Here is a 20,052-nt window from a genome sequence, read left to right as displayed (position 1 = left end):
GTTTACCCTGGTTACAAGTGAACACATCGCTGGATCGGCGTCACACACTCCGATCCAGCGATGACAGCGGGTGATCCAGCGACGAAATAAGGTGCTGGCCTTCTAGCTCCGACCAGCGATGTCACAGCAGGATCCTGATCGCTGCTGCGTGTCAAACACAACGATATCGCTATCCAGGATGCTGCAACGTCACGGATCGCTAGCGATATCGTTGTTAAGTTGCTCAGTGTGAAGGTACCTTCACTCTTCCACATCTAGAGAATACCAAGGATACCGTCATTAACTCTTCTGCAGCTTTAGACAACCAAGGTTGAAAACACTAAATTCTTTTCTGCTCCAGACCAAGGGATGTGGCCATGAACGCTTTAACTACCTCAGCCAACTGTAGGCACAATACGGGAATATATATTTGCTTTGATTTTGATCACCCGGCGTAGTGGTAACAGTAGTAGCAGCTGTAATAGTGTGAGAATTTATAAAAAAAAAAAAAAGCGCGACTTCTGTGAAGGCAGTTTGTAGTATTTGCAGCTCAGCCTCACTCACTTTAATTGAGCCAAGCTGCAATACCAGACACAACCTACGGACAGGTGAGGCGCTGTGGCATTGAAGCTTTCTAACGTACAACCCCATTTATACAATCCATAACGAAGAATATGTAATCTAAAAAAAACTAGGATGTTTTCAACAGTTGGTACAGACAACTAACCTGCTTCTTTTCGGACATTTGCGCTGTTCCCAAAACGACCAGCGAACCTTTTCTATCTGCTCATATTTCTGATGTCGTATTAAAAAAGCCTCGTCTGCCAGATCCTCCTGCTAAAAATGTTAATAAAATAGTTATGAATGTGGTGAAAAAAATAATGAAAACACAACTACTAGACTTGGGGATTTACTGCATTTCTTTCCTCCCCCAAAAAATACTGTGTGTGAAATCAGAACTGAATTTTTCTGTTTTCAGAGGATTTAAATAAAATACCCTTACTTCATAGGACTTTACATTTAGGCAGTTCTAAAGCCAAGTGTCATGTTTTCCTTAAAGGGAATCTGTCACCTCATTTTTCGCATATAAGCTGCAGCCACCGCCATTAGGGGCTTGTCTACAGCATTCTGTAATGCTGAGATTATACTCACCCAGGGGCGGTCCGGTTCGGTTCCGGTCTGATGGGCGTCGCAGGTCCGATGCCTCCTATCTTCTTACCATGAAGTCCTCTTCTTGTCTTCACGCTGCGGCTCCAGCTCCAGTGTACTTTGTCTGCCCTGTTGAGGGCAGAGAGGATGGGACGGGGCGCAGGCGCCGGGAGAGGTCAGAGAGGCCAGCGCCTGCGCACGGCAGTACTTTGCTCTGCCCTCAACAGGGCAGATAAAGTACGCCTGCGCCGGAGCCGTGACAGAAGTAAGGAAGAGGACGTCATCGCACGCAGATGGGAGGCACCGGACCTGTGACGCCCATCGACTGGACCGAACCGGGACCGCCCCTGGGTGAGCATAATCTAACTTGTTTTTCTTATCTTTCAGGTTACATCGGGGGCTTATCTACAGCATTACAGAATGAAAAATGAGGTAACAGATTCCCCTTAACCTTTGTTAGCACTTGCATATGGTTTTAATGAGTCAACATGGAATTTTTGGGGTCTTTTTCAGACAGCCTTATTAGGGCCAAATTGTACAGATGTCCCTATAGTTCTCTTTTTGGATTACATTTTAGTTTCTGAGAATATATGCATACAACAGCTGCATTAAAATTCTGAAGGTCTTAAAGGGACACTGTCACCTGAATTTGGAGGGAACAATCTTTAGCCATAGGTGCGGGGTTTTCGGGTGTTTGATTCACCCTTTCCTTACCCGCTGGCTGCATGCTGGCTGCAATATGGGATTGAAGTTCATTCTCTGTCCTCCATAGTACATGCCTGCGCAAGGCAAGATTGCCCTGTGCAGGCATGTACTACGGAGGACAGAGAATGAACTTCAATCCAATATTGCAGCCAGCATGCAGCCAGCGGGTAAGGAAAGGGTGACTCAAACACCCGAAAACACCGCCCCTATGGCTAAAGATTGTTCCCTCCAAATTCAGGTGACAGTGTCCCTTTAAAGGAAATCTGTCAGCAGGTTTTTGCTACATCATCGGAGACCAGTGTAATGTAGGCAAAAAGAAGCTGAATCCAAGTCCATAGTCAGTGAGGAGCTTATCATAGGGGGAGGGGGCATTGCTGGAATGGTGTAGTCCGGAAAGGTTAATCTCTTAGTGACAGACTGCAATGGCATTCAATGTTTCATACTATAGTACTTTTATGAGACCTTCATAACACATTTTATGGGCAAATAATAGGCTAATGGTGCCATACTATGGAGGCTATCAATATGGCTCTAATTTGGCTGAGGGCATATAGCCTAACACATGCATGTAAATTACATACGTGTACTCATGCCCCCTCCTCTCCAGGCGTCGGAGGATCCTCACAGCACGCAAAGTGAAGATTCACAAGTCTGCAGTCACACAGTGTGACTGCAGACTTGTAGTTTAGGACCTTTAAACTAGAACAGACATTGATTTTATCAATTCTGAATGGTCAGTTCTAGAAACATGTAGTGGACAATGAATGGGGACTACCAGCCGCCAGATTATAGGAATTTTCTCAAACTAGAATATAGATTTTTAGTGCTAATATCACCAGTAATATGGATTATTCCCAGCAAGCAACTGCGCATACATAGAGTATAAGCAAGAGGTGACACGTGCACACCAGTCTTCCCGGTGCTCGATAAGTCAATATTGGAGGAATAACTGTGAGATGTGTTTGGCTAAAAAAAATATAAAAACAAAAACAGTACATTATATATAAAACAATCTAACCTCTTCACACGGAGGAGACTTCAATGGTTCAAGTGCAACTTCTTTCCAACTGAAAGTAAATCGAAACAATCATAAGTAGTAGCAATATATATATAAATATATAAATGTACTATTCATGTATGCAGCTCCACTGCAGATTAATTCAATGTCAGGGCAGGAGTAGATCAATAACAGGTGAACATAATGCACTATATATGATGTGTACGGTGTATTATTTTTAATGTATCATGTGTAATCTTTATGTGTCATGCCTAGTGTTTATGTATAAATAAAGATTACACCTTATACATGATACACGCAATATAGAGACAGATACATTACGTCCCATGCATATTACACTGTGCAAATATATATATATATATATATATATATATATATATATATATATATATATATATATAATCATACATAATATAGGGAGGCTCATGGCTGTAGAGCAAGTGCGGGGCAGGGAGCCAGCCAGTAAAAGGAGGAAATGGTATGAGTAGTTCAGCATGGAAGCGGGGATAACTGAGATTTTTTTTCTTTAAATAGTAGTATAGCACTGTGGAGACACAATGGGGGATGTATAGGGGGGAAGGGGGTGCATTAAAGGGGTTGTCCAGGCTTGACACAAAAAGTCTGCAGTCACTCTATGTGACTGAATACTGCTGAATTCTGACAGTGTGTGGTATGTATGCTGTAGATCCGTTGACAATTCTTTTGCTTTCCCCATGACTCACAATCCAGAAACGTCAGTGGCTGGATGAAAGATGCAAGAGTCTGTCTGGAATCCAGAAACTCACTCAGCTTTTATGCACACACACTGATTATAAGCAAACAGGTCACAGGTGAGGATGTTACCTTTAGTAGCCATTCAAACCCATTTGTATCAACTTCTGTGCATGTTATCAGGCCAAAATCACCAGGGTATGTAAACTTTTGATCAGGATCATTTGAATGTTTTGTGTTGTCATTATGATTTATAAAAAGAAAACACAGTAGTTTGACAATAAATGGCTTCACCCAACCACTGACCGTGAGTGGAGAAAAAGTTTTGGTGTTATCATTCATATTCTCTGAAAAAAAGGCCAAAAAAGCAAAAATTCTGTCAGGGAGTGTAAACTTTTTGAGCACAGATGTATTATCCTGCTTTCTCAAATGAAAAGATGATACCGTTCCGAGAGAGTGTGAACAGTAGAATTATAATACCCAGTGAAAAAGATAGGGAAAATATTCCACCATCAAAAATTGAAAGGGAGGGAAATAGCATGGTGCTGTCATGGTTCGAGAAAATCTAATTACCAATAAGCAATTATCTTTTCCCTTCAGCATGACAGCACGTCCCAAAATACTAAAATAGAAGAAATCTCTAGGGAGGGACCACAGCTGAAAGAACCTTTTCTTCCAAAGGAAAGATCAGAGAGCCCCAGAACCAACCTGTAGGGCATAAAGAAGGTGGAGGGGGAAGACTATACTGCCACCTTGCAGATTTGATCAATGGAAGCATTCGCTCTTTCTGCCCATGAAGAAGTCACGTCCCTAGAAGAATGAGCCTTATCTTGAGGAGAACACTGACCCGAGGCATAGCAGGCTAAGGTTATGGCCATCTTAACCCATCTAGCAATGGTGGATTCAGTGCCTCTCCTACCCTTATTTGGGCCTTGCAACAAAATAAACATGGCTGTACACCTCCACCATTAACTTGCTAGCTCCAGATATTTAAGGAAACATCTTCTGACAGCTACAGAATGAAAGACTAGTTCACCCTGGGATTTTGGACTGTTACGGAAGGACGAGAGGATTATTTTCCAAACTCTATGAAATCTGGGGACCACTTTTGGAATAAAAGCCGGGTCAGGTCTTAAAATTACTCTACTCTAGGATAGTTGTGAAGAGTGGATTAATTGAAATAGCCGGCACCTCACTAACCACTCTAGCCAAATTTAGAGCTACTAAAAGTATTGTTTTAAGAGTGAGCACCTTAGTACAAACAGATGAAATCGGTTCAAGCAAAGTTTTGGTAAGGGCATTGAAAACTATATTTAGGTCCCAGGGAGCCACCTTGGGAGCACTTACTGGTCTATAAGAAAAAGAAGCTTTAATGAACCTATGTATCCATGGATGATCAGCAATTTCTATCAAATAATGACCCCAAGGTCATTATTTTTAGATTCTGTTTCTCACAGTTGAAGTGTACCTACGATAAAAATTACAGACCTCTCCATTCTTTGTAGGTGGGAAAACTTGCAAAATTGGCAGAGTATCAAATAATAATTTTCCCGCGTCTTCTACTGGATGAAAGTCCAAAACACGGGTCGGGGTGTGTACCGCTCTATCTTCCTACCACCCACCAGATAATCTCCTCTTTCTTCCCACCATCATGCTGTGATCCACCTTTCCAGCACTTCTTCCCTTTTACAGTCCTCAGGCTTTGTGCCCAGACACCCCTCTCCAGGACCACCTACTTTTTGGATCACCACCTATATATTTACCTTTGCTGCTCCTGGCTAGCGGCCTTGGCCTCCTCCCTCTGGCTTTACATTAAACTACATATTTTTTGCGGGATACCATAAGATACAGTTTGTTTAGTTTTCATGTGGCATTTATGTAATGGCATAATATAATATTCCACTTGATTCACATATTTATGGTATATCTCTAAGGCTACTTTCACACTAGCGTTAACTGCAAACCGTCACAAAAACGTCTTTTTGCCGAAAAAACGGATGCGTCAAAAAAGTGCAAAATGTATGCAACGCATACAGCATTTCGACGGATCCGTCTATTTGGGGATGTCTGGCCAATTAGCTAAAAAAATCCTGTTTCTGAGCATGCTCAGTAGAAAAAAACGTATTGCAGCGCTGCATTGCGTCGTACGACGTGTCTCGACGCATCCGTCGCTCATAGACTTTCATTGTAGCCAAAGACGCATGCCGATGGATGCGCCGAGACACGTTTTTTTGTCGGAGCCAAAAAACGTTGCAATCTACGTTTTTCCAGATGACGTGTTGCCTAATTTCGACGCATCCGTCGAAAGACGTATACCGACGTATGCAAATCCGTCGCAATGCGTCGCCAATACAAGTCTATGGGGAAAAAACGCATCCAGCAAAATATTTTGCTGGATGCGTTTTTTCTGCAAAACGACGCATTTTAACGTATTGCAGTTAACGCTAGTGTGAAAGTAGCCTTAGGCGACGCATTGCGATGGATTTGCATACGTCGGTATACGTCTTTCGACGGATGCGTCGAAATTAGGCGACACGTCGTCTGGAAAAACGTAGATTGCAACGTTTTTTGGCTCCGACAAAAAAACGTGTCTCGGCGCATCCATCGGCATGCGTCTTTGGCTACAATGAAAGTCTATGAGCGACGGATGCGTCGAGACACGTCGTACGACGCAATGCAGCGCTGCAATATGTTTTTTTCTACTGAGCATGCTCAGAAACAGGATTTTTTTAGCTAATTGGCCAGACATCCCCAAATAGACGGATCCGTCGAAATGCTGTATGCGTTGCATACATTTTGCACTTTTTTGACGCATCCGTTTTTTTGGCAAAAAGACGTTTTTGTGACGGTTTGCAGTTAACGCTAGTGTGAAAGTAGCCTTACCTGGTGTTCTCTGGTTTTTTCCTTTTTTTATTGTGTAATAAGTTACCGTTTTATTAATTGTGTGGGCACCCTGTTGTCGTAGTGTTACCACTTACCATTTTCTTGTCCCAATAAAGGTATTTTATCTTTTCTCTAGGACCACATGTTCGGCTTTTTCTTCTTGGTCCTCATATTTCCGAATGGTCTGCCATTCATCCCTTTTGGAGATATATATCACCTACCATATATGAAATGTTATGTACCACACTGGGCAAAAAAGTCAGAGCAGTAGTAGGGAGGACAACAGCCCAAAGTCTATGGAACGACCTGCTGGCCGCCAGGATCTCCCCAGGTATGTCCTCTACACCCCGCGGAGTCTAAGGTCTCCTCTTCCAGGAACAGGAAGCCACACTGAGGAGTACGGTGAGGTACCGCCCTTTTAACCCCTTCATGACCCAGCCTATTTTGAGCTTAAAGGGAACCTGTCACCCCGTTTTTTGAGATTGAGCTATAAATACTGTTAAATAGGGCCTGCGCTGTGTGTTCCTATAGTGTATGTAGTGTACCCCGATTCCCCATGTATGCTGAGAAATAACTTACCAAAGTCGCCGTTTTCGCCTGTCAATCAGGCTGGTCAGGTCGGGAGGGCGTGGTGACATCGGTGGTTCTTCCTCAGCTTTACGTTGGTGGCGTAGTGGTGAACAAGCAGCGCGCGATCTGCGCTGTAATCCCTTGCATCGGTGGGGGCGGCCATCTTCCTGGGGCCGCGCGTGCGCAGATCGAGTGCTCTGCTGCACGGGGCTTCAGGAAAATGGCCGCGGGATGCCGCGCGTGCGCATTAGAGATCGCGGCGGCCATTTTCCCAAAGCCGAGATGCAAACTCGGCTTTGGGAAAATGGCCGCCGCGATCTCTAATGCGCACGCGCGGCATCCCGCGGCCATTTTCCTGAAGCCCCGTGCAGCAGAGCACTCGATCTGCGCACGCGCGGCCCCAGGAAGATGGCCGCCCCCACCGATGCAAGGGATTACAGCGCAGATCGCGCGCTGCTTGTTCACCACTACGCCACCAACGTAAAGCTGAGGAAGAACCACCGATGTCACCACGCCCTCCCGACCTGACCAGCCTGATTGACAGGCGAAAACGGCGACCTGGTAAGTTATTTCTCAGCATACATGGGGAATCGGGGTACACTACATACACTATAGGAACACACAGCGCAGGCCCTATTTAACAGTATTTATAGCTCAATCTCAAAAAACGGGGTGACAGGTTCCCTTTAAAGACCTTGCCATTTTTTGCAATTCTGACCAGTGTCCCTTTATGAGGTAATAACTCGGGAACGCTTCAACAGATCCTAGCGATTCTGAGATTGTTTTCTCGTGACATATTGGGCTTCATGTTAGTGGTAAATTTAGGTCGATAATTTTTGCGTTTATGTGTGAAAAAATTGGAAATTTGGCGAAAATTTTGAAAATTTCGCAATTTTCAAATTTTGAATTTTTATTCTGATAAACCAGAGAGATATGTGACACAAAATAGTTAATAAATAACATTTCCCACATGTCTACTTTACATCAGCACAATTCTGGAAACAAATTTTTTTTTTGCTAGGAAGTTATAAGGGTTAAAAGTTGATCAGCAATTTCTCATTTTTACAACAAAATTTACAAAACCATTTTTTTTAGGGACCACCTCACATTTGAAGTCAGTTTGAGGGGTCTATATGGCTGAATATACCCAAAATTGACACCATTCTAATAACTGCACCCCTCAAGGTGCTCAAAACCACATTCAAGAAGTTTATTAACCCTTCAGGTGTTTCACAGCAGCAGAAGCAACATAGAAGGAAAAAATGAACATTTCACTTTTTAGTCACAAAAATGATCTTTTAGCAACAATTTTTTTATTTTCCCAAGGGTAAAAGGAGAAACTGGACCACAAAACTTGTTGTCCAATTTGTCCTGAGTACGCCGATACCTATGGGGGGGAACCACTGTTTGGGCGCATGGCAGGGCTCGGAAGGGAAGGAGCGCCATTTGACTTTTTGAATGACAAAATTAGCTCCAATCTTTAGTGGACACCATGTCGCGTCTGGAGAGCCTCTGTGTGCCTAAACATTGGAGCACCCCCACAAGTGACCCCATTTTGGAAACTAGACGCCCCAAGGAACTTATCTAGATGCATAGTGAGCATTTTGTACCCCCAGGTGCTTCACAAATTGATCCGTAAAAATGAAAAAGTACTTTTTTTCACAAAAATTTTCTTTTAGCCTCAATTCTTTTCATTTTCACATGGGCAACAGGATAAAGTGGATCCTAAAATGTGTTGAGCAATTTCTCCTGAGTACACCGATACCTCATATGTGGGGGTAAACCACTGTTTGGGCGCACGGCAGAGCTCAGAAGGGAAGGAGCGCCATTTGACTTTTTGACATACATAGTGTACATCAGGTTGGTGTGTGTGTTGTAGTGTACGTCAGGTTGGTGTGTGTGGTGTATACTGCACCACACACACCAACCTGATGTACACCACACCACACACCAACCTGACACACTACAACACACACACCAACCTGACGTAGGGTTAGGTTGGCGAGTGTGGAGTAGTGTACATCAGGTTGGTGTGTAGTGTACGTCGTGTACATCAGGATGTGGTGTAGTGTACGTCAGGTTGGTGTGTTGGGCCCGGCTCTCACCCTTTGGGAGAACCTGCTCAATTAGTGACAAAGGGAGACCCGTCTGGTTTCTGCGCACGGTACCGCAAGCAACGGTAGCTCTGGCAGAGAGGGATTGAAAGAGTGGGATGCTTGTATAAAAGTTATCAACGTACAGATGGTAACCTTTATCAAGCAGTGGGTGGACCAAATCCCACACTATTTTCCCACTCACCCCCAGAGCAGGTGGACATTCTGGGGGCTGGATCCTGGTGTCCTTTCCTTGATAAACTCTAAAGCTGAGAGTGTACCCTGAGGTACTCTCGCAGATCTTATAGAGCTTAATCCCGTACCTCGCCCTCTTGCTGGGCAGGTACTGACGGAACTGAAGCCTCCCTTTGAAGTGGATGAGGGATTCATCCACACAAATTTCCCTTTGGGGAATGTACACTTCAGCAAACTTGTTGCTGAAGTGTTCGATGACCGGCCGAATTTTGAACAGTCTATCAAAATTCGGGTCATCGCGGGGAAGGATGTCCGTGTTGTCCCTAAAGTGGAGAAATTTATGAATCGCCTCAAAACGCTTGCGAATCATAACCATGCCATATATTGGAGTTTGATATAAAATATCAGTACTCCAGTATTGGCGAAGTTCTGGTTTCTTCACAATTCCCATGTGAAGGACCAGTCCCCAATATTTCAACATTTCTGCAGAGTCAACGGGACTCCAAGCAGAAAATGATGAAACTGGGTTTTGGGCAAAAAATTGCAGGGCATATAAGTTTGTTTGCTCCACCATGAGACTGACGATTGACTCCGAGAAATAGACTTTGAAAAAGTCTATTTCCCTGAGGTTGGCAGTCTCAAATTGGATTCCTGATTGGGGAATGAAATCAGGAATCCGTGGAGCAAAATTTTCAGGGACGGGGGTCCAGGTGGGGGTACTAGTGCTAGGTTGGGAGTGACTAGCACTAGGTTGGGGGTTACTCACACTTGGTTGTGGGTCTTCTCCCCCGGCCTCCGACTCTTCTTCCCTGGGCTGCGGACGATTTCTCGTCCTGCGACTTCGTGGTGGTGGCGAGTCCATGTCACTGGAGGAGGAAGAGTGGGAGGAATAGAGAAAGGTAGGGTCCTCTCCTTCACTATCAGCTTCGGAGGCAATAAAAGAATATGCCTCCTCTGCCGAGTACAGCCTTTGTGACTGGGACGAGCGGGACATTGTGTGTGCGTGCGTGTAAAAAAACTAAGCTTTATTAGTGTGCGTGTGTGTATGTGTGAGTGTTTCGTGAAACTTTACTGCAGGAGGGGGCTTTCAGGCATGGGGGGCTGAGGAGATGCAGGAGCCGGCAGCAGCAGTAAGGGGAGCGATCAGCAGGGCACGGGAGCGATCAGCAGGGCGCGGGAGCGATCAGCAGGGCGCGGGAGCGATCAGCAGGGCGCGGGAGCGATCACGCGGGAGCGATCAGCAGGGCGCGGGAGCGATCACGCGGGAGCGATCAGCAGGGCGCGGGAGCGATCACGCGGGAGCGATCAGCAGGGCGCGGGAGCGATCAGCAGGGCGCGGGAGCGATCACGTGGGAGCGATCAGCAGGGCACGGGAGCGATCACGCGGGAGCGATCAGCAGGGCGCGGGAGCGATCAGCAGGGCGCGGGAGCGATCACGCGGGAGCGATCAGCAGGGCGCGGGAGCGATCACGCGGGAGCGATCAGCAGGGCACAGGAGCGATCACGCGGGAGCGATCAGCAGGGCGCGGGAGCGATCAGCAGGGTGCGGGAGCGATCACGCGGGAGCGATCAACAGGGCGCGGGAGCGATCAGCAGGGCGCGGGAGCGATCACGCGGGAGCAATCAGCAGGGCGCGGGAGCGATCAGCAGGGCGCGGGAGCGATAAGTGGGGCGCGGGGGAGCTGTCAGGCGAAGGGGCCTGAGGAGACGCAGGAGCCCGCAGCAGCAGCGCGGAGGGGGGTGGCTGATCAGGGTGATCACTGGGGCGGGTGATCACCGGGGGGGGGCAGGAGGTGGCTGTCAGGTGCGGAGGAAATGTGGGGGCAGGGGAGATGTAGGAGCCTGCAGCAAGGAAGGGTGATCACTGGGCAGGGGGTGATTTCCGGGGCGTGGGAGGGAGTGGCGGTCGGGAGGGGGGATCGGACGGCGGGGGGAGCGGGAGGCAGAGAGGGGGAGTACCGGAAGGCGGACAGGCGGCGATCAGCAGACCGGAAGGAGGACAGGCGACGATCAGCGGGGCACGGGGGAGCTGTCAGGCGAAGGGGCCTGAGGAGATGCAGGAGGCGGCAGCAGCAGTGGGGGGGTGATCAGGGGGGCAGGGGGTGATCAGAGTGATCACTGGGGCGGGTGATCACGGGGGGCAGAAGGTGGATGTCAGGAGCGGGCGAAGGAGGGGGCAGGGGAGATGTAGGAGCCTGCAGCAAGGAAGGGTGATCACTGGGCAGGGGGCTGATTTCTGGGGTGTGGGAGGGAGTGGAGGGGTTAACGGATGGCAGGGGGGGGGATCGGACGGTTGGGGGAGCGGGAGGCAGAGGGGGGAGTACCAGAAGGCGGACAGGCGGCGATCAGTGGACGGGAAGGCAGACAGGCGGCGATCAGTGGGGCACGGGGGAGCAGTCAAGCGAAGGGGCCTGAGGTAATGCAGGAGCCAGCAGCAGCAGGGGGGGGGGGGGGGAGGTGATCAGGGGGGCAGGGGGTGATCAGAGTGATCACTGGGGTGGGTGATCACGGGGGGGGGGGGGGGGATCAGATGGTGGCTGTCAGGAGCGGGAGGGGGGGAAGGAGGGGGTAGGGGAGATGTAGGAGCCTGGGCAGGGGGCTGATTTCTGGGGCGTGGGAGGGAGTGCAGGGGTTAACGGACGGCGGGGGGGGGGGGATCGGATGGTGGGGGGAGAGGGAGGCAGAGGGGGGAGTACCGGAAGGCGGCAGCAGCGGGCGATCAGGCAGCGGCGGCGATCTGGCAGCGGACGGCGGCGATCTGGCAGCGGGCGGCAGCGATCTGGCAGTGGCGGCGGCGGGTACGGCACGCAGGGACCTCACTCTCCAGCTTCCACAGAAGGGATGAAGCTGGAGAGTGATGTCAGACATGTTTCACTCTGCCCCTCCACCGCTGATTGGAGTGAAAGCGTCACATGGACGCTTTCTCCAATCAGAGCTGGAGGGGGGTGAAACAGGGGGCACAGGAGCGATCGTGGCCACGGGGGGGCAAAGCCACCCCCCCTGGGGTCAACTAGAGGTCCTCACGTACCTGCGGGTCGGGTGACATTTCATTGACCCCGGTCACCCGACCCGCAGGAACGCGATCAAACCATGACGCATATGCTGCGTCATGGGTCGGAATGGCACCGACTTTCATGACGCAGCGTATGCGTCAAAGGTCGGGAAGGGGTTAATTTAGTGGGTTTCCTGCTCCTGGTGGCAGATACGCTCTCTCGGTACGGTGCTGTCATGGTCAAGGGAAAAAAAAAAACATTTTCAAAGCTTCTGTGATCAACTACTCAGTGAAAAAATGATAGCACTTGGATGACGTATGGATGGCATCTGCGTATTATTTGTTTTTTTCACAGACCCATTAAGTCCGTTGGGTGAAGTAGTGATGGCATTTTTTTTCTACATAGTGAATGATCAGTTCAGGTGGCGAGATGGGAAGAGAAGTGGCTGATAAGTGGAGAAAGAAGTACTTCTCTGATAAGATACATTACAGCAGGGGTGTCAAACTGCATTCCTCGAGGGCTGCAAACAGGTCATGTTTTCAGGATTTCCTTGTACTGCACAGGTGATAATTTAATCACCTACACAAATAATGAGTTGGTGATTAAATTATCACCTGTGCAGTACAAGGAAATCCTGAAAACATGACCTGTTTGCAGCCCTCGAGGAATGCAGTTTGACACCCCTGCATTACAGAGTTTCTTAGCTCTGCTGATACCAGTGATGATATCAAATTCAGTTGCATACAAGCTAAGAATTTGATCAAAGCAGTTTGCTATATGCCGAAATACCTTGGGGTGAGGATTTCCTTGTACTGTAATTTTTCTAATTTAGATGGTGCCACCAGGTTCATAGGAATAACAATGTTGTCAATGTCATATGAGCTTTCACTCCTCACTCTTCGTCTGGCTGCATTTAGCACAATACTGGGGTCCCGTGATTGTAACTTAATCATAAATAAAGGAAGAGAGAAAAAAAAGCGGTTACTACATTTTACTTTCAATATATGAAACAGTCCAGTTTTTTTTTTTTGATTGTCACAAAGAACAAAAAAAAAGCAAAAACAAAACGGTCAATGCAATATTGTGACATTCAAGCAAAATATTTAGAATTGAGAGTCCTGAGCGGTTGATACCTTTTAATGGCTAACTGAAAAGATGGTAACCTTTATAAAGGTAACAACCACTGAGGACTCTCAATTCTAAATATTTTTCTATCTACTGGCAAACACGGTACCAAGATATATATCTTTCTGACATTTAAGCAAAATCTTTGATAGGCTGCAATTCACATCACAACCAAAGGGTGGCAGTACACCTACAAATATATCACATTACCGGGTATAATTATCTTTTTAAGTTGATAAATCTCACGCCACACGTTTTCTACATCTTAAAAAAAGTCAACCTAAATGTCGATGTGTTAAAATACCTGAAAAGAAGTTTTCTGAGAAATGGGGGTGACATAGAGATCATCAGCTGGGGCAGCATGGCGAAGGTGCACCTCTGAAATTATAAGGAGAATCAATTACATTTACATGGTACTTGATCTTTTGTGAAGGTGTCAAAGACAAGTAAGACTGACGACACCGCTGGCTGGTTAGCGCTCATTACACTTATATATGGCCGACTGTTCCCCCCATACAGCTGGAATACCCTCAGCAGCGCGTCCTTTTTACACACATGTGTTGCCCATCAGCTTTACGGCTACACTTGTATGGAAAGAGTCCGCACACGTCTAGTCAGAATATGTCCGCTCGGTCTCTCCGCCGGCACCGGAGAATTCTCACAGTGCATGATGTGAGGATTCACAAGTGACTGCAGACTCTTGTGAAAAACCTGATCAACCCCTTTAAGTCCCCAAAAGTAGACATGCAGTGCTGAATTTTGAGGTTGCGATCTGCAGGTGTAATAATGGGTGTCATGTCCGCAATAGAAATATATCTAGTGTTGGTATGTTACATCAGGGGATATGTACATCACAGAGGTGGGGTCCTTTGTGCCAACTATTAAAGGGGGCACCCGGGACTTTATAAAAAACACAAAATGTACCTAAGCACTAACAGGCAGGTAATTGCAACTAACCTGCCTGTTGTGACCGTCGCCGTTCTCCCCCGGCACAGAGCGGCCATAGACCGCTCCTGCCGGGGATTCAGCTACCTCTGCTGATGTCACATCTACAGAGCAGAGGCTTCGTTTCTGGTCTGCTCTGTCAAGGGTGCGGGACCTTCTGATATCATTCTGATTGATAGCCGGATCCCCGCTGCCTAACTGGGGAGCCGGCTGTCAATCATACTGACCTCATCGCATCAGCAGAGGCAGCTGAATCCCCGGCAGGAGCGGTCTGTGACCTTTCGGGACGGGGGAAGTACAGCGCCGGGCACAACAGGCAGGTAAGTTGCAAGTACCTGCCTGTTAGTGCTTAGATACATTTTTTGTTTTTATTTGTAAAGTCTTGGATACACCCTTTAAGGCCAGTACATAACAGCACCATGCATCCCCCAGGACGGAGCTTGTGTAAGAATTACAGACCGCCAATCATTATGCATACAACTACATTTCTTCTACAAAGTCACCTGCAGGGTTAATGTACGGACTCCTCCACGTTACCCAGCAAATTCGAAGGGTTCTGAAGCTGAACGGCTATCACAAAACAAGCCTTTTAGCGTTCCCATGGGGAGTATTGACAAGTTTTTCATGTTGCAGATTTTCTATTAGCTAATTTACATTTCTTGCGCTCTATTTTTCTGCATTTCTGACCCTGCTGTTTTTGTCTCTTGTCGATATGTCATGTTTTAAATAAAGCTGTTTTGTTTTTGATACTTCCCGATATTTGGCTTTGACAAAACTTTATTGATAAAAAGACGCATGAATTATGTTTTTTTTTTTACCAGTGGATTTTCTGCATTTAACTAAATTCTATGGGGAAAAGCTGCTAACAAAATTCAGTGTGTACCAAGTCTCACATGGAGGTTACCACGCCATACAAAGTGGAGGCGTAAAAAAAAAAATACAATACAATAAGTATTTTTTCCTTTCTTTTCCCCTTTCTCACACAGCTGATAGACATATTTTAAAGGCAAACCACAATTTCTATTGATGCAGGGCACCCATACAGTTATTACAGCAGATTAGAGTAAAGGGGTTGTCCGTTTTTGGTGACTTTTTTTATGTTGCACTTACTATTGCTGTCTGCAGTAAGAGTTAACTGAGAGTCTGTCAGTCATGATGGTCCGACATAGCATTTCTAACTCATTTATTTGTCTATTTCTGAGCTCCTCTCAGATGATTTATGACTGCAGATCACATCATAGTTAAATGTGTGAAGAAACAAAAAAAGCCTGTAAGTGCTCCAGATTTGTCTTCCATCAAGCACATCTGGGATGTCATTGGTGTACAATTACAAAGGGAGCTGCCAGCAGCGGATCTTGATGATTTGTGTGCCCAAGTGCATTCAGGGTGGCAGAATATTCCTCAGACAACCATTAATTAACTCACTGATAGCAGTCAAGAGTTGTAAGTGCGGGGATTTCTGTACGTGGCGATCATATTTGATACTAAATAAATCAAGACGTTTTGAAAATTGTTTACATTTTTTTCACATTTGCAAATCATTAAAGAGAATCTGTCAGCAGGTTTTTTCTACTTCATCGGAGAGCAGCCTAATGTAGTCAAAGAGAAGCTGAATCCAACAATGTATCGCTTAGATTACTGAGTGCAGCAGTGCTTAAAGGGAACCTGTCACCTGAATTTGGCGGGACTGGTTTTGGGTCATATGGGCGGAGTTTTCGGGTGTTTGATTCACCCTTTCCTTACCCGCTGGCTGCATGCTGGCTGCAATATTGGATTGAAGTTCATTCTCTGTCCTCTATAGTACACGCCTGCACAAGGCAAGATTGCTTTGCGCAGGCGTGTACTATGGAGGACAGAGAATGAACTTCAATCCAATATTGCAGCCAGCATGCAGCCAGCGGGTAAGGAAAGGGTGAATCAAACACCCGAAAACTCCGCCCATATGACCTAAAACCAGTCCCGCCAAATTCAGGTGACAGAGTCCCTTTAATCAGAGTTTTTAGATTTAGCAATGCAGCAGAGCTGAGGAAGCTAACCCCGCCCACACCACAGCTGACCACGCCCACACCAGACTCTGTATAGACAATGTCCATAGACAATGAAGTGCTCATCACAGGAGGGGGGGGAGGGTCAGATTAAGGGGCAGGAGACCAGCTAGTGATAGTAATGATATGCTCCTGGTGCTAAAGCAATCATCACAAGCAAACAAAACCAGGAGCTTGATCAGATGGGTATAGCTGAAATCTGTGTTTAACCCCTACAGCATGCTGTCTTCAGATTGCATAGCTAACACCTGCTGACAGATTCTCTTTAACATGAATATCCGTCCTGTGATTTCCATAGTTCCATGACTTTTCCTTCTTGGAGATGGCAAGTACAGTGGGAAAAAAAAGTATTTAGTCAGCCACCAATTGTGCACGTTCTCCCACTTAAAAAGATGAGAGAGGCCTGTAATTGACATCATAGGTAGACCACAACTATGAGAGTCAAAATGAGAACACATCCAGAAAATCACCTTGTCTGATTTGGCAAGATTTATTTGGCAAATTATGGTGGAAAATAAGTATTTGGTCATTAACAAAAGTTCAGCTCTCCAGGACCGCCGTCCTTTACTGCATCAGTGTTGTGCCTGGCATGCACAACTAGAGGCAAATTAAATAACTCTCCTTCCAATATATGTGTTGGATAGGATATATTATTATTATTATTTATTATTATATATTTATTATATATAATGCTATGTATCGAGTATATAGGACTCTAGTCAAAAATATGTCAAGATAGAAGACTGGGTGCTAAATACTAGATAATATAGGCCAAAGAAAATTCGAGTAGAACGAGAGGGAAAGTGCATCGGACCGCCGACAGTGCATTGTACTGCCCACAGTGCATCGGACCACCCACAGTGCATTGTACTGCCCACAGTGCATAGTACTGCCCACAGTGCATCGTACTGCCCACAGTGCATCGGACCGCCCACAGTGCATCGGACCGCCCACAGTGCATCGGACCGCCCACAGTGCATTGTACTGCCCACAGTGCATCGCACTGCCCACAGTGCATCGGACCGCCCACAGTGCATCGGACCGCCCACAGTGCATTGTACTGCCCACAGTGCATCGCACTGCCCACAGTGCATCGGACCGCCCACAGTGCATTGTACTGCCCACAGTGCATCGCACTGCCCACAGTGCATCGGACCTCCCACAGTGCGTTGTACTGCCAACAGTGCATTGTACCGCCCACAGTGCATTGTACTGCCCACAGTGCATCAGACCGCCCACAGTGCATCAGACCACCCACAGTGCATCAGACCACCCACAGTGCATCGCACCGCCCACAGTGCATTGTACTGCCCACAGTGCATCGGACCACCCACAGTGCGTTGTCCTGCCAACAGTGCATCGCACCGCCCACAGTGCATCGGACCGCCCACAGTGCATCGGACCACCCACAGTGCATCGGACCGCCCACAGTGCATCGGACCGCCCACAGTGCATCGGACCGCCCACAGTGCATTGGACCGCCAACAGTGCATTGGACTGCCCACAGTGCATTGTACTGCCAACAGTACATTGTACTGCCAAAAGTGCATCGGACCACCCACAGTACATTGTACTGCCCACAGTGCATCGGACCGCCCACAGTACATTATACTGCCAATAGTGCATTGACTGCCCATAGTGCATTGTACTGCCCACAGTGCATCGGACCGCCCACAGTGCATTGTACTGCCCACAGTGCATCGGACCGCCCACAGTGCATTGTACTGCCCACAGTGCATCAGACTGCCCACAGTGTATCGGACTGTCCACAGTGCATTGTACCGCCCACAGTGCATTGGACCGCCCACAGTGCATTGTACTGACCACAGTACATTGTACCGCCCACAGTGCATCGGACTGCCCACAGTGCATCAGACCGCCCACAATGCATTGTACTGCCCACAGTGCATCAGACCGCCCACCTTGTATCAGACTGTCCACAGTGCATTGTACTGACCACAGTGCATTGGACCGCCCACAGTGCATTGTACTGACCACAGTACATTGTACCGCCCACAGTGCATCGGACCACCCACAGTGCATAGGACCACCCACAGTGCGTCAGAGCGCCCACAGTGCATCAGACTGCCCACAGTACATTGGACCGCCCACAGTGCATTGGACCGCCCACAGTGCATCAGGACTGTCCACAGTGCACAAAGCAGCATGTCCGATAAAAGATACTTTCTGGGTAAGTAGATCACGTCTGGACAATAACGCCACGATTCTCCTCAGTGTCACATTCCGATTAGCTCAGAACACATTTTTACCGCCAAACTCACTTTAAAGATTTTGAGCTGTGATTTCCGCCAGGTATAACACCTGAACATTTATACCAGTGACTCACTACAAATATGTCATCTTAATTTCCCCCTGGGAGAGATGGGTCCCAGCCAAATCCCCTCCTGGGGCAAAACACATACAAATATAGCAAGTAGCACAACATAAGACATTGTTATACAGTGAAAATGATCATTTTGCTTTTTGAGTACAAATGTTTTCAGTGTTGGGTTTTACCGCTTTCGGCCACGTTTCCAAGTCTCACTTCTCGATCAGGCGTTTCAAGTACTATTTGTGGCCCAGGGCTCAATATACACCTCTTCCTCCATTTGGCAGGTACTAGATAACAACCCAGACAAAAATTAGTGAATCACACATAACATTCAGTACAATGATCTGATCGAACATAAAGACTGAAGTGCTCACATTACGGTACACCCATCCTTCACTACAAAACCTTTAGAAATGCCTGTTCTTGTAGCCCTCATTACCCACACCAAGCCCAAACTACTTTTGGTGCACAAAGTCTTGTGCTCTCTATCTTTCCATCAAATCTTTTTGTCTCGGCAGTCCTCTTGATCAGCATTCTGCCAGCACTATAGGTGCAGGAATTTCTCTCACACAGTTCCCAGGATGCATCACTCATGGCTTACCAGCCCTGACTTGTAAGCCCTCCTCACTTTTATGCCTGTATGCGGTTTGATAGGATAGCAGAAGCAGGGAGACAAAGACCCCACCCCGCTTCCTGTAATCCATCTCTGGGTCTCTGCCGTTAGTGGTAGATTACTCCTCACATCAAACAGGGGCAGCAAGTTACACAGAAGGAAGACAACCAATGGGAGAACACTGTGGGGAGATTTTTCTGCAGCTTTGGGACGCAACGGATAAGAATCACATTTTTGTCCAGTTCTGTGGAGTAATCTTAAGGAATTCCTGCCGATGTTCCTTCCCGTTAGATCGCTTTATATACATACATTTTTCAGTGGCAGAGAATTGGTTCTCAAAGCTACAGTTGTATCCTAGTAATGTAATAACTCTAGCTCTGGCTTCATTCTGGGTGAATAAAGCTACGTTTCTACGAGGAGTATTTGGTGAGTTTTTGATGTTGCAATTTTTTCTGCCTCTATTATTAGCTGTGGGGTTTTTTACATGCCTTTTATCATGTTTATGACGCTGTGTTTTTTTTGTCTCTTGTTGATACGTCATGCTTTAAATAAAGTTGCTTTGTTTTTGATACTTCCTGGTTTTTGGATTTGACAAAGCTTTATTGATACAGTCAAGTGCAGAATTCATGAGCTTTTAGTGCAATTTAGTGGTAAAAAAAAAACACAACACCCATAACTTTATCTTTCCACCTGACA

General features: G+C 46.9%; 1 protein-coding gene across 3 annotated transcripts in view; it reads right to left on the bottom strand.

Moving 5' to 3' along the window:
- Positions 1–20,052, bottom strand: part of KANSL1L (KAT8 regulatory NSL complex subunit 1 like) — an 85,984-nt gene that overhangs the window by 12,456 nt on the left and 53,476 nt on the right. For 2 of the 3 annotated variants that reach the window (XM_069733431.1, XM_069733434.1), the window contains exons 9-13: positions 18,929–19,030; positions 13,726–13,799; positions 13,086–13,240; positions 2,852–2,900; positions 707–816 (exon numbers count right to left, since the gene is read on the bottom strand). In XM_069733431.1, coding sequence (XP_069589532.1) covers positions 707–816; positions 2,852–2,900; positions 13,086–13,240; positions 13,726–13,799; positions 18,929–19,030 — 490 coding nt within the window. The remainder of the gene's footprint in view (positions 1–706; positions 817–2,851; positions 2,901–13,085; positions 13,241–13,725; positions 13,800–18,928; positions 19,031–20,052) is intronic. The other variant, XM_069733433.1, reaches the window with a different exon arrangement.

Source organism: Ranitomeya imitator, chromosome 7 (assembly GCF_032444005.1).
Source record: "Ranitomeya imitator isolate aRanImi1 chromosome 7, aRanImi1.pri, whole genome shotgun sequence".
Classification (NCBI taxonomy): Eukaryota; Metazoa; Chordata; class Amphibia; order Anura; family Dendrobatidae; genus Ranitomeya; species Ranitomeya imitator.
Note: the sequence above shows the minus strand (reverse complement) of the source record. Positions and strands in the feature narration are given on the sequence as shown.